At 40.1% G+C, this 13,410-nt stretch overlaps 1 protein-coding gene across 2 annotated transcripts; it reads right to left on the bottom strand.

The window, feature by feature from the left end:
* Positions 1 to 2,154: 2,154 nt before the first annotated feature.
* LOC124307162 (uncharacterized) lies at positions 2,155 to 10,615 on the bottom strand. 2 transcript variants are annotated; one of them, XM_046768599.1, is made up of 6 exons: positions 10,228 to 10,615; positions 8,992 to 9,163; positions 7,205 to 7,413; positions 6,914 to 6,988; positions 6,516 to 6,801; positions 2,155 to 5,966 (listed from the first exon to the last, which is right to left on the bottom strand). In XM_046768599.1, the coding sequence occupies exons 2-6, from the start codon at positions 9,155 to 9,157 to the stop codon at positions 5,851 to 5,853; spliced, it is 852 nt and encodes a 283-aa protein (XP_046624555.1). In that variant the 5' UTR covers positions 9,158 to 9,163; positions 10,228 to 10,615; the 3' UTR covers positions 2,155 to 5,850. The 2 variants fall into 2 exon arrangements, with proteins under 2 accessions (XP_046624555.1, XP_046624554.1); XM_046768598.1 differs by lacking the exon at positions 10,228 to 10,615 and adding an exon at positions 9,565 to 9,615.
* Between the last annotated feature and the right edge of the window lie 2,795 nt (positions 10,616 to 13,410).

The raw sequence follows: 13,410 nt of genomic DNA, 5'->3' as shown, positions 1-13,410 counted from the left end.
TCCGACTAATTCGACCCCCAGGAACTCAGAAAACGCAGCGAAACGAGCGTGGGACCACCAGGAGAGAAGTTACGAAGGAAAAAGCACCTGCTGAAAAATGTCGAAAACACAGGTTCTCGTTTTTCGGCTGTAACTTTTCATCCGTTGCTCGCAGCGTATTGGGACTGCGCTTAATCGTTTTCTCTGGCAAAATTACGTCGGAATAGTGCCAGAAAGAATTTATTCCAGTACTTTTCAAAATCGCGAAAATTTTCGCCAAAAATGCAAAGGGGTTAGCCTTACATTTTTTTTGGCCAAAAAACTTTTGGTCTCAGATTCGAATTAAACGACCCTTTTCCGACTAATTGGACTCCCAGGACCTCAGAAAACGCAGCAAAACGAGCGTGGGACCACCAGGAGAGAAGTTACGAAGGAAAAAGCACCTGCTGAAAAATGTCGAAAACACAGGTTCTCGTTTTTTGGCTGTAACTTTTCATTCGTTGCTCGCAGCGTATTGGGACTGCGCTTAATCGTTTTCTCTGGCAAAATTACGTCGGAATAGTGCCAGAAAGAATTTATTCCAGTACTTTTCAAAATCGCGAAAATTTTCGCCAAAAATGCAAAGGGGTTAGCCTTGCTTTTTTTTCATTTTTCGACCAAAAAATTTTTGGTCTCAGATTCGAGTTTTGTGACCCTTTTCCGACTAATTCGACCCCCAGGAACTCAGAAAACGCAGCGAAACGAGCGTGGGACCACCAGGAGAGAAGTTACGAAGGAAAAAGCACCTGCTGAAAAATGTCGAAAACACAGGTTCTCGTTTTTTGGCTGTAACTTTTCATTCGTTGCTCGCAGCGTATTGGGACTGCGCTTAATCGTTTTCTCTGGCAAAATTACGTCGGAATAGTGCCAGAAAGAATTTATTCCAGCACTTTTCAAAATCGCGAAAATTTTCGCCAAAAATGCAAAGGGTCTCACTTTTTTGTGGACAAAATATTTCTAGTCTCATATTTGATCCGTATAACGGACCAAACATAGACGAATCCGACCATCAGGAACGCAAAGAAGGCAACTAGAATAGATAACGGCAAACAGCTGAGGAAAATAGAAGAAAGTATGGAGGAAATACATTTTTTATTCGTTCCAATCCAAGTTACATTAATACAGACAACATAGTATTAGACATCATACATCGGATTCTCCAGAGATGTGTCGCACCTGTATGCAGGTAGAAACTCAGGCTCTATTTGAAAAGTACGATGATCACTATCCTATATATGTGTATCGTAATTTCCAAATTTTGCTTAAGACTATTTACAATGTATACTATCTCTATATAATAAAATAAGGTATCTCGTATAACGTTCAATCATTTTTTCACATTTCTTTCCGTCCATTACTTTAATTTTATTGGTCAACTTGCTAAATTGCTTCACACTGGCACCCAAACACCTGCACTATAATCAGGCATATTTAACAAGTTGTACCGAACTGAATCTGAAACTACGAGGCTATAAATATTTTTTTCCTACCTTCGTGAATATTCTGTTGGAGATTGTATGTATTACGGACGTCACTAATAATCCGTTGTTTGCAGCAACTCGAAACTTCGCGTAATCGACACCTTTCTCAAAAGCACATCTATGTAGCCCATTAAAGAATTCATTCCAGCATTATTAAAAATTGTCAAAAACCTATCATGCGCTTTTTTAACACTAAATATTCTAAAAACGATAATTTCATATGATAAGGATGATCATTATTTTGTGACAAAGTGATCTGCATGATCAATTATAACCCCAAAGGATTGCTATCCAATTACCGCTTCCAAATATTGGGAAAAAATCCGGAAAAAAGTTCAGCCCTCTAAGTATCTTCAACGTGCTTTTGACAAGGACAAAAGCGTTTCAGAATTTTCTCGATATTTTCAAAACTTGAAACATTGGTTGTTCCAATTCATAATTTCAAGTGTTCGATAAATCCAACAAAAAAATTCCTCATAGGAACATTCTTGAAACGATTGTAAGTAAAAATAAAATAGTTTAAAATTCTTCCAAAATATTTGCAGCGCAAAGTTGACTTTGTAAAAAACTTTGGAAATATAAATTGAGCATCTTAGAGATGCTACTGTCGCCCATAAAAGTTTTCATATATTCAGGAAAATATAAACGATACACGTTCATGTAATTGATGGACATTTATTTTTCCGTTGTATAATTCCTGCGTACATATTTCTGGTGCATGATTTCCTCAACTTTTCAATTTCACAATGACGACGCTACGTGACCAACGTTTTGTACGCGATAGTTGCTGGTTATGGAGAACTTTTTTCATCTGCAAGGTCACTTACTTGGTTGATAATACGTGAAACTGCTAATACCTACCCCCAAACCCGGCCAGACCTGGCAAGGAGTTACGAAAAATAACCCAGCGTTGTGAGTTTTATAATTTCAGTCAACGGTTCCGGTATTCTTCAAATTGTCGGATATGTAACGCTTTGAAATAGCATTTAAAAGTTTTTCAAAAAATTATAGATATGGTTCGGGTGAGACGAAAAGATGGTATTGTTTTTACGATAACGGAAATATATGTATATTCATTTCTACATAAAACGACATTCACATCACCCAGAATTGAATCTCGTCATAATGCGTAAAAGGAATTGGCATGTTTTTTTAATGCTATACATACTTATCGGTATGTAGTTCCATTTAGAAGTCATCTGACCAGTCTGCATGGTAAGTAATTTACTTGGCGAGTCACATCATCGGTGCAACTAGACGCTTCGGGAGAGAGTGTGTAATTTACTTTGACATACGTTACAGCGTGATTTATAAAATACAATATATTTCTCAGTTCCACACACTGTTACCTTATTAGTTTTAGTGTAATGCGCGGATAAAGCGAAGGTTTGAACATCTCTAACTCGAACATACTAATATTACTTTTCCTTTATTTCTACCTCTTTCACACTTTGTGCAACGTTTTTACCCGTATTAAGTAAAATGTAACCATACACATTAGAGGCCTTCAATTTCACTTCATGTTTTATTTCTGAGTTGAATCGATGATCAACTTTCATATACGTACAGTATTCAATTCCGCGGTATAATATTTTAAGGAGGCGCACCAATATTGCATTTGATTTAAACCGCGTTAAAAAAATTCATTCATTGAAGTGCACCGGAAATTACGAACGACCGTCAGGATTATGGGACTTGCTCAGAGGTCCAGTGCTTCGTACTTTTGATTTCTTCCAATCAGGCACTGCGTGTGCTCACAGTATGGAATAATCCGTTGTATGAAGTGATTAGAAGGAATAAGAATTACTCGGCACGCTAGACGGATACGATTATCAAAATTCAGAAACAAACGCATACTTATAAATTTTCGATAAAGTTTTTCCTCTTCTAATTATAAATTCATTCCTAATATATCTATTTATAATTAATCTCAATTCTCATTGGCCAATATTTAACTTGGTCGCTAATTTATAACTGTAGATATCATTTGTCTACATACAAGGTATGTATAAATCATTTGCTCAAGGGGTGAATCGCACTGTTCTGAAAACTGATCACACAGATTTCTACAACGAGTAGAGTAATGAAGTTTAAAAAATATTTGGTTTAATTTCACTCAGGAATTTTGTGAAAGTACCACGAAATTCGGCGAGAGGCCGTTCATCAAGAAACAATCAACCCCTCGAGCTGACGATGCACAATTTTTCTTCAAAAACCCTCATACACAATGTAGATATATTATTATAATATATTTGCTATCCTGCAATACTCGCGAGCTGGCGTTTTGCAAATAATGAAACACTGACCAGCAGTTATGGAATGCAAATTCTGCGACAGCAACGCGAGAAATGTGCAGCTGGAGTATGGCTTAATTTATTTAATTTATCGATCAACCGATACAGGTATTGACTAACTGTAAGGGTAAAATTCGCTCAGATCGCAATGCAATGAACAGGCGAACGAGCGAATACATGTATTCGGTAAAGTGAATCATTGAATGAAACACAAACGCCAATTGCCCGACAGCTTGTGAAACGCGTGCTAATCTTCAAACAGGTATCACGGCAATTAGCCATATTCAATTGTGTAACGTTGTCACTTAGCATTATAGTAACTAACTGTGTGTATAATTGTATCATGTATATATTTGTATGATACTGATAGCGACGCGGAAGTCTAAAGTAATAATTCATTCATCGAGTGAAAAACCTATAATATGTAACTATTGTAATATTTTCACGCATAGGGATATTTTGGGTATGCAGGTTTACATGTTGTACCCGTAAGTTCAAAATTTGTATCATGATTAAATTTTCGACAGGATATCTGTGCGTAGATAGATGAGAGATTTTCAACGCTTGTGTTCAGTACGCGTCAAGGGCGCCGAAATGTAATTTTGTCACATCTATATTATCAATAGATACGATCTATTAACGCTTTAGAAAAATTGCTGCCCGTAGTTCCATGCTGATGAAGTGTAGAAACACACATTCGTCGCGGACAAATCCGACGCAATTTAAGTAAATAAATGTAATATTTCTTCTCGTTGCACCTAGTCATGTATACCGTACAAGTTACAGAAATTGTTGGACAGAATCACTTAATTCCTTTCACGCTACATTTTTCACTTGTTTTAAACTTCTTTGAACCAAAGATTGATCTGCAATCTTAATTTTTTCCAACATTGCGTACTCAGTGTTGAAGTATGGGAATTTTAATTACACACTCGATCAATGCACGCGGGTGATGAGTGTAAAAATATTTATCCTGGAGCGCGTTGACACGACGGCTGGATAAAAGATACTGCGTATGTTGGATTAATACTACTCGAGACGATTAGGGACGATTTATGCTATGTCTATTAATAACGATATTCATTACTTATGTTAAACGGCGGTAAGTCGGCGATTAAATAGCAGGAAACTGGTGAATCAGGCCTATCGTTCGCAAAAACATGCTAAAACTTTCTAAAAACTTACTCTAATATCCTATATTACGTAACACGTTATACATCCAAGCGAAAAGGCAACCCACGCTTAATTTATTCTTGTGTACTATACATATATATATATATGTAACGTAAATGTAAATTATAAAGTAACGTGTCTGGGAATATATATATATATATATGTATGTATATATATATTCACTATACAGACACGTTACTTTTATACGCATCGAAAATTCTGTGTATATGTGGAAATGTATCAAGTACCTAAAGAACTAGGTGACCAACGTAAAGAAACTAAAAGAAATATCAAATATGTATAAAGAAATGTAAAAATTGATGAAAACTACATAAGACTAAATTTCTCATTTCATACACATATATAAATTAAATTCGTTATATACTCATATTTCACTGCCAGCAGTTTCCACTTGTCTATAATTCGGTCTTGATTAGCATGGATATAATAGGTCGTTAAAAGTGATGAAACATCGAGTAAAATTTTAGCGATCATAATAATCATGATTATCGTCATGATAATCGTCAGGCGGCGATGTTTAATATAAGTAAATTCGAGCGAAACTCTTGCGCCGTTGTGTGATCACGACTATACGATTTATGACCAGGTAAGATACTCGGATCGGTTATAATATTATAGTCACCGCACAAATACAGTAGCACGCAACAAAATATCCGTAAAATATAATCCAAGGCTCAAGTGTAACGTTTGGCTACATCATCCGCGTTTGCAGAGACGCAACGGCGAGAACAATCGCCGGCATTATCTTATCTTCTTTCCGTAGATAAAACGTCGCCCTCTGTGCAGTTCAAAGCCGGAGCCAAACGGGTTGAATAAAAAGGGTTCCTCGGATCCGCGCCCACGCGGATCATCCGAATCCTCGTCTACTCCGAGGACATCAGCTGGACGTTGTCGTCCGCTGATCTGTGCAGGCGTCTCACCTCCGACAGAGATCGTATCGGCGTTGGATTCAGCAAGGAAAACGGATGCGAGTGACGATCTTTAACAGAAACATGATCGTTCACTACCTTCCGGAAGTTTCCTCGGCAGTGGTTGAGCGATAACGAGTAACAATATATATTCAGCTAGCTCAATGCCGTTATATTTTTGTCAAGGCTGTCCGTCTGCTGTAAGTCATTAATTTGATGTATTTACCATTCGCTTGAATCACTCGAATGCAGCGTCAAGTGAAACCTACGGTATTCTGATGGTCAGACGTTGGGTTTAAATTGGAGGTATGTACGTTGAAACTGAGAGACGTGGTATTAAACGGGGACATATTCACACTAATCCATACATATCGATTCGCACGATGAAGCTAAGTGAATAATAATCACGAAATAGACTACACCCGTACGTATATAGGTATACATTCAAGTTTACGTGAAAGCGGAAGGGTGATTTGCGATTAGCGTAGGTACATCAACGTAATATTTTCTAAATTATAGAAATTTCATCACCCCGAGGTGAACTCGAAAACACGCCCACACCCGATTTCCAACCGAAGCAAACAGCCAAGCCCTGCACGGTCGGAAGACCGGATGCTTACCTCTCGTATCGGTGGAAGGTTCGCTCCTGGAGAGTTCGACAACGCTGTCGGCGCCTCGGAAACTAGGACTCTTGGGTTGTCCCTTGCCGACGAGGAAGTGTCGCGTCCGGTTGTGATCCTGAGGCTGATCGTTCTGCAGTCTGACCTGACTGCCGTGTTCGGTGATCTGGTTGTTGTGGTGAGGGAAATGGAATATCGGGTTGTGTGGCCATGTAGCCGGCGGTGGACTTCGCACAAGGTGTTCGTGGACTTGGGCGAGGGTCAGCGGATCCGCGTCTCCGAGTTCCTGTGCGAGAAAAATATGTAACCACCTCGGCAAGACGTTTCGTCGTTACGCATTTTCACTAGCTATCCAACTTTATCGTTAGGGTAGTTTTAAACGCCCTTATCGATTTTACCTGAGACATCAGGATCGCGTCGTCGGATTCTGACTCCTCGATCGACTCCACCAGGCTCTCTCGACTCGCCAGGACCTGGTGGAGAATAATTAAAATCGGGGATCAAAGATGGAGTAAAAAATAGGTGAACAATTTTATTTACGAGCACACATCTACTCTCACGGAAAAACAAACCCAACTTGGCCGTAAATTCTCACCTCCACCTCACAGGTAATGCTAAATTCTCGTATGAGGTTTTTTTTTTCCATGAGGGTAATTTTTGTCGCTGTCGGACTCCGCCCGCAGACTGACCTGCAAAAATGGATTATCCTGACGACTGAGCCGGAGCGCCTCCATGTCTTGGTCAATGTTTCTGGTCCTTCCCGGAGTCAAGGTCAGCGTAGAGTGCGAGGGTGAGGGGTGGGGTTGGCAGGCTACAACTACGTCAGCGGCAGCAGCGACGCTCAGCGTCGACGGGATACGCGCTACGTTGTTGTCGTTTCGATAAGCGGTCGAAATCACTGTTTTAATATCGAATCAGGATTATTTATAGGCATTCATTTATACAGCTACGTACACACACGCCTCGTTATCGTCATCGTATAATAATAATAATAACGATAATAATAAACGGGGATTATATTTACGGGCATTAAATGTATATATAGATCTCATTATCGCCGTCATTTATCTCAATTATACAGTTACTGCAGCGACGGAAGGGTTTGATTGCCGGAAAATTAAAATCCTCCGAGGCACATACACATTTGTACGTATCGTGTATACCGCATCGTCGCCCACTCCTTGCAACGATGAGAGACTTCGCTACAACCAAGATCGATATAATCAAGTTTGACAGTGATTTTGATGGATATATCCTGTAGGAGACGCTTTCATGACTACGTATAACGGCGGTATAAGCACGGAGACGGCGAGGACGGGCAGATATGCTAATGGTCGTTGAAAAAACGATTTATCGTTAGGGTTTCTCTGTAATATCAACTATATACCTTCCTACTAACGCTGTAAAAGCGAACTACATTATTTTCAACGGTTCGCGACAAGAATCTGCAGGATAGCGTAAGAGCAATATGACCGCAAAAGTTCGGCATCATTCGTTCGAATTATAGCTTGCGATTAGACCAAAATGACAAACAAGCAAGGAAGCTATTATTTTCCTACTCACAAGTGCCCTATCGTGTCAGTTGAAACTGCGAACTTAGATCGTACGATCAGTTACCACAGTTGACAATTCTGTGATTCATACGTGAATAACGGTAGATTGGATTTTTTGAAGAGTACCGGATAAGTCCGACCAAAAACGAATGATTTACGATTATTTTTCCCCTATCAATCGAGTATAATGGATCATTTTTCAGACTCGATTAGTCGACCGACTTGACTATCTTTCCTCACAATCGGGTTTTTTGTTTCTTACTCCCACGAACGACGCAGTACAATATCAATTTTTGCGATTAAAGTATAAATTATTATCATTGCCTTACTTACTGAGTACACCGATTTGATATAACAAGTGAAAGATAAGTGAATATTTTCACCTGAAATTGAAAAATATTCTGAATGAAACTTTCAATGATGAAAAAACTTTTTCGCCATAAAGACTGCATGCTAAAATTTATGCAACTTTGGTTTCATATGCACCGTTTAAAAAAAAATACGAAATGATCGATTAATCGATTAATTTTTACCGATTCGATCGAGTCGTGATCGAGTGTTTTCTGGACTCGATTAATCGATGCATCGATTACTTTTGGCTTAGTGGCCATGGCTAGTACATCGGAGTATGTGACAAGAACGTATCTAGAAACGATATACAAAGCGTACTTGACTGCATGCGTATCGGTGCAGAAAAGAGTCTTACATAATACGTACCTACACTCTACACACGTCGTATCTATTCCTTATCTTTACCCGCGTAAAGTGGTTGAGGAACAAAGCATTGCAGCCCTTGACTAAAGTGGGACGGGACGATCTGCGAAGGGTTTACGGAGGGGCTGGAGGTTGCAGTCACGATAAGAGCTGAGCTCGGGAAGAAAAGAGAAGGGAAGAGAATAGAAGAGCTTTACGTAGGAACTCACCGGCTTGTGTCTCGATCCGCGGAGCGCGCTCCATTTCTTCGTCCTCGATTCGCATTCCTGATGAGGCAAACTTTTTCGTCCTAAACAAACTCGACAGAAAGGCTACGCTCTTTCGCTTTATGTGGGCGTATTTTTGGACATCCTCTGGCGGCATAATACGGAGCATAATCGCCTGCAAATTGATTCGAAAATCCTGAACGTTAGGTGAAATTGGGATTCCGAACTTAAGCGACTGCATGCTCTAACTACGAAACTACCAAAATTACGAACAGTCTGACTTTATTGCGAATCCGTCAAGCGGACGGATCGGAGTTGACTTTTGACTGTAAAGAACGCGCAGTGCTTGTAAATCTGTTTATACACCTGGAGATTAGAATGGGAAAAAAAGGCGGGAACTGACGTTGACAATGGCCGGTTGCGTTATGCAGTTATGGATTAATGCGCACGGTCTACTAGATTAGAATTTCTCGCGTTTCACTCGGGTGGATAACTTGCGAATGGCAGGTAGATCTAAATGTGATCGTATGTAGATAGACGTAAGTGTGAAATTTTGAAATCGCGTGTCGTGTATACCTGATATACGCAGATATACCGCATAGACAGCGGCATGCCGAAACGACCTTAACCCAGGGGTCGCTCTGCGACGAATTGATAACAATTTTCCACGGCCATTCAGCTTTTGTGTAAACGAATTAAGGGGTTCGGCCGGACAGCTACTAGCCTGAGTGGTTCTCGACCGATCTATAATCCGGATACCGTACATAACGGATACGCGAACCACGTGCTGCCAAAGAAATAAACGCACGCGCAAAATTCCGGGGCGATAATTGGCGAGTTACAAATTTGCTAGAGGAAAGGGACGATAGCGGATCGGCGGCAAAACAACAAGGCCGCGTGTTACAAACTTCTTATCTTCGCAAGATTGGCCTATACGTCTATGAAGCGAGAATGGGATTTTTATACCCCGGAGATTCGACGCCTTATATATCCGGCAAAGATAACGCTAGCTGTGTGACCTACATACCGTCTCGACGAGGGGAATCCCTGCTCTCGGATGACTCGAGGGGGGCGAGTGGTAGGAAACCTCAATTGAAATAAAAGGCGATAAAACGGCAACTAGCATTGATCGGCGAGGGTGCAGGTACAAGGTACAAGGTACTCGTTACGCGCAAACAACGAGACACGTATCGGGAAAGATAACGACAGATAACGGTGAGATTCAGCTCGGAGACTTACGCTAACGTCCACGTGCCTGCATCATCTCGACTTCCATTTCTGCCGTCTCGGCTCGATGCACCGGGGGTTTGTTGGCTACCCTTCGATAGGGTGAAATGCGACGGTTCGAGACTGAACCTGACGCCTTGCTGGACGTCGCGGGTGGATGGAGGGTCTCGGTGAAGAGTCCAGGTTTCGACGGAGGGCTCGTTGTATAGGCTGCTGACGGAGGAAGACGGCGGCGACGGGGACGAGGACGAGGACGAGGACGACTGCGACACGTCCCTGCGTTCGACGGACACCCGCGACGCTGCTGGTTTCTGGTACCAAACGCAGGGTGCCTCAGTTTTCCACCCGCGCCGGGCGTCGGTCGCTCGCGCATCTTTCCAGCCCCTGTACGTGGGAAGGAACGGACGACGTCGCCCGAACTCACCCGAACCCCGCTGATCCACACCCTCCGCCCTCGGCACCCCCGGGGGTGGCTTTTAATCAAATTGCGAAAGGGTGCAAGGCCCCCACCCCGCCACTGCACTTTGCCGAAAAATGGCACCAAATGTAAAGAATGAGTGCAGGGTAAACAGGAAGGAATAAGAGGTGCTCTCTCTGAAGCCGAGAAGTCAACTCACCGTTCTATAGTATGTATTATAAGTTCGCGATTCTACCTAGGGAGAATATTCGCCGATTTATCGTGAGATTTTCACTCCGCGATCGAGTTCGCTGATACACTAGGTTATGATCGAAATCAGCGCTGTTAACCAGACGGGCAGATTGGTTCTCAAGGAATGCATCACGTGTCAAGTACACGTGTATCAAAGAAGCTCAGCTCACCAAAGTGTTAAAATCGTAACAACGATTTTGCGTATAACGCTTTATATATATTGTACACGTATACGCTACATGGCGCATAATAAATACCATTAGGTATCAACATTATCGTATTACAATCGAAATTAATGAAGAAGACGTCATTAGTTTCGGGTGATAGTTGATACGGCATGATGCTGAGAAATGAAAGTATGAAAAATTACGGTACACCCAAATGTCGCGTTTATTGTAATGAGTTACGAAAAAAAGTATATTCAGCAATAATATGCATACGTATACATTAGTATGTATTTATGTCCAGGACGGCAAGGCTCAATTTAAATCGGTGATTATACAATAAATTATAGAACACGGCAGAGAACACCTATTTGCATATATTTGTCCTAGATAATTTTTCTCCATAATGATCCGATGTGCAGCTATAGTATGGTCATGATCATTAAACCATCACTTTGTATACACGATACATGTTCAATCGTGCGACCATATTTTCTTGGGTCTTTTCCGCCATTTCGTTATCCTCTTTTTTGTCGAAGAAAAAGCAAAAATCTAGTCTCACAATCAGAGAATGATTTCAAGCTTCCTATCCTGTATAAGCAAAAATGAGGCACTCGTCACAGAGTCCCTACTGCACCATACGTATCTATACTAGGTTAACGTACGTGGTATAAATAATAACGAATGGAAGACAGACAAAGTTTTGTAATTATCCTGAATATATCGCGTACCTAGTTTACCGCAGTTAATTGCAGGCGTGTATTTAGTAGTTATATTATTTATACGTTTGTAAAGCGTAAATTTTTTGACTGGGCGTATAAGTCACATCGGCTTAATCATCCTTTATTGAATTACCGACGAAAGCTTGTTTACGTCCATTCGTATCTGTATGTTTATATAACAACAAGACTTTTCGTTGTAAGACGATCGATTTTTAACGCCGCGAGACAAGTTGTATTGTACCATTGACGATTATTAATACGGCACTGAAAACAAAAAAGGCTGTTCGAAGAGGTAAGATTAAGGCCACGCGAGAAAATTGATCGGCAAAAGCGACAAGATCACGGTCAAGTACGCATCGTTTTCGCGAGATTTAATTAGGCTGTTTGTAACTAATCAAGGTATAAAAATAACAATGATTATAATTTGAAAGTCGAATTTTTTAGGCGCACAATTATCAAATGGGATTACGTACTTTTGTACAAATGTTAGCTACCTGCCGGTGGGTTTTTCTACAGACGCGTAAATGAATTAGAGACATGCCTATTTAAACATGGATGCCTAATTAATTATGAAGAGTGGCCCGCGACTGTAACGTAATTCTACAAAATTATAAGATCGCGCGTATCAGGAAAGATGGTTATCTGAGCGGTGCACGTAACATATAAATGCGCAATAATACACGCAGGTAAAACCGTAGTTTGAGGGAAATTCAGGCACGCAAGATTGACACGAACACTCCGCATGAGGTCTACGTAAACACACGATTCATACGTGACACGCATTCATAAACATTCGCGACATTATTTGAATCCTCGCCGAATTTCCGAGTGAAAGAAGCTCAGGATCATGGCTGAAATTGATGGAAAGATTTTCTGCTCAAGTTCAACAGCCTGATACATTTCTATTTATGTACAATGTACGTGAAACGATGCTATTGAAACCTAACGATTTTCTTTCTTCGAATAAGCTTATTATAATTGAAACGTCGAAATTATCGGTGTTCCAGAGACTTGTAGGAGAGCATTAATCACATTACATGCACGCAATCTGAAGCTAATAATAATACCTATGAGATTAAAAAAAGAAAAAAAAAATATCTATATTACCCATGTCAATAGTATAGGATACAGGAACAGAGAAACTTATTACGCATTATATGCACGAAAGTTCTCAAAAATAGGATTACAGATTTTAAAAAATTGACACCGATAATCATAAAATAAATATCAAATTTCTTTTAAAATCTTGAATTCCGACCTTGAAGTATACAAATTTAAAACACAGATTTAGCGAAATATATACAAGTTGCGTGATTGTTCGTATTAATTGAAATTTGTTTTTGTTAAATTGATTTATTTATTGATTTACTTATGTATATAAAATATTGGAAAAAATCACAGTTACTTAAAAACATCCTTTCATACGTCGACCGCTGCAGTAGTGCACACGTCGCAACACCACTACAAGTTTGAAGAATAATGGTAATAAAAATGATAATAGTAATAACATTAACAACCATATTAATAATGATACAAAAGATGTTAACCATATTCTTTCTATATATCTAGAAAATTAGCTACATATCTTGCGGGTTGTTACGTAACGTGTATGTATAAAGTATAACATCGCACAATATGCATTCTACGTGCGCGTGCGCGA

This window comes from Neodiprion virginianus, chromosome 6 (genome assembly GCF_021901495.1).
Source record: "Neodiprion virginianus isolate iyNeoVirg1 chromosome 6, iyNeoVirg1.1, whole genome shotgun sequence".
NCBI lineage: Eukaryota > Metazoa > Arthropoda > Insecta > Hymenoptera > Diprionidae > Neodiprion > Neodiprion virginianus.
Note: the sequence above shows the minus strand (reverse complement) of the source record. Positions and strands in the feature narration are given on the sequence as shown.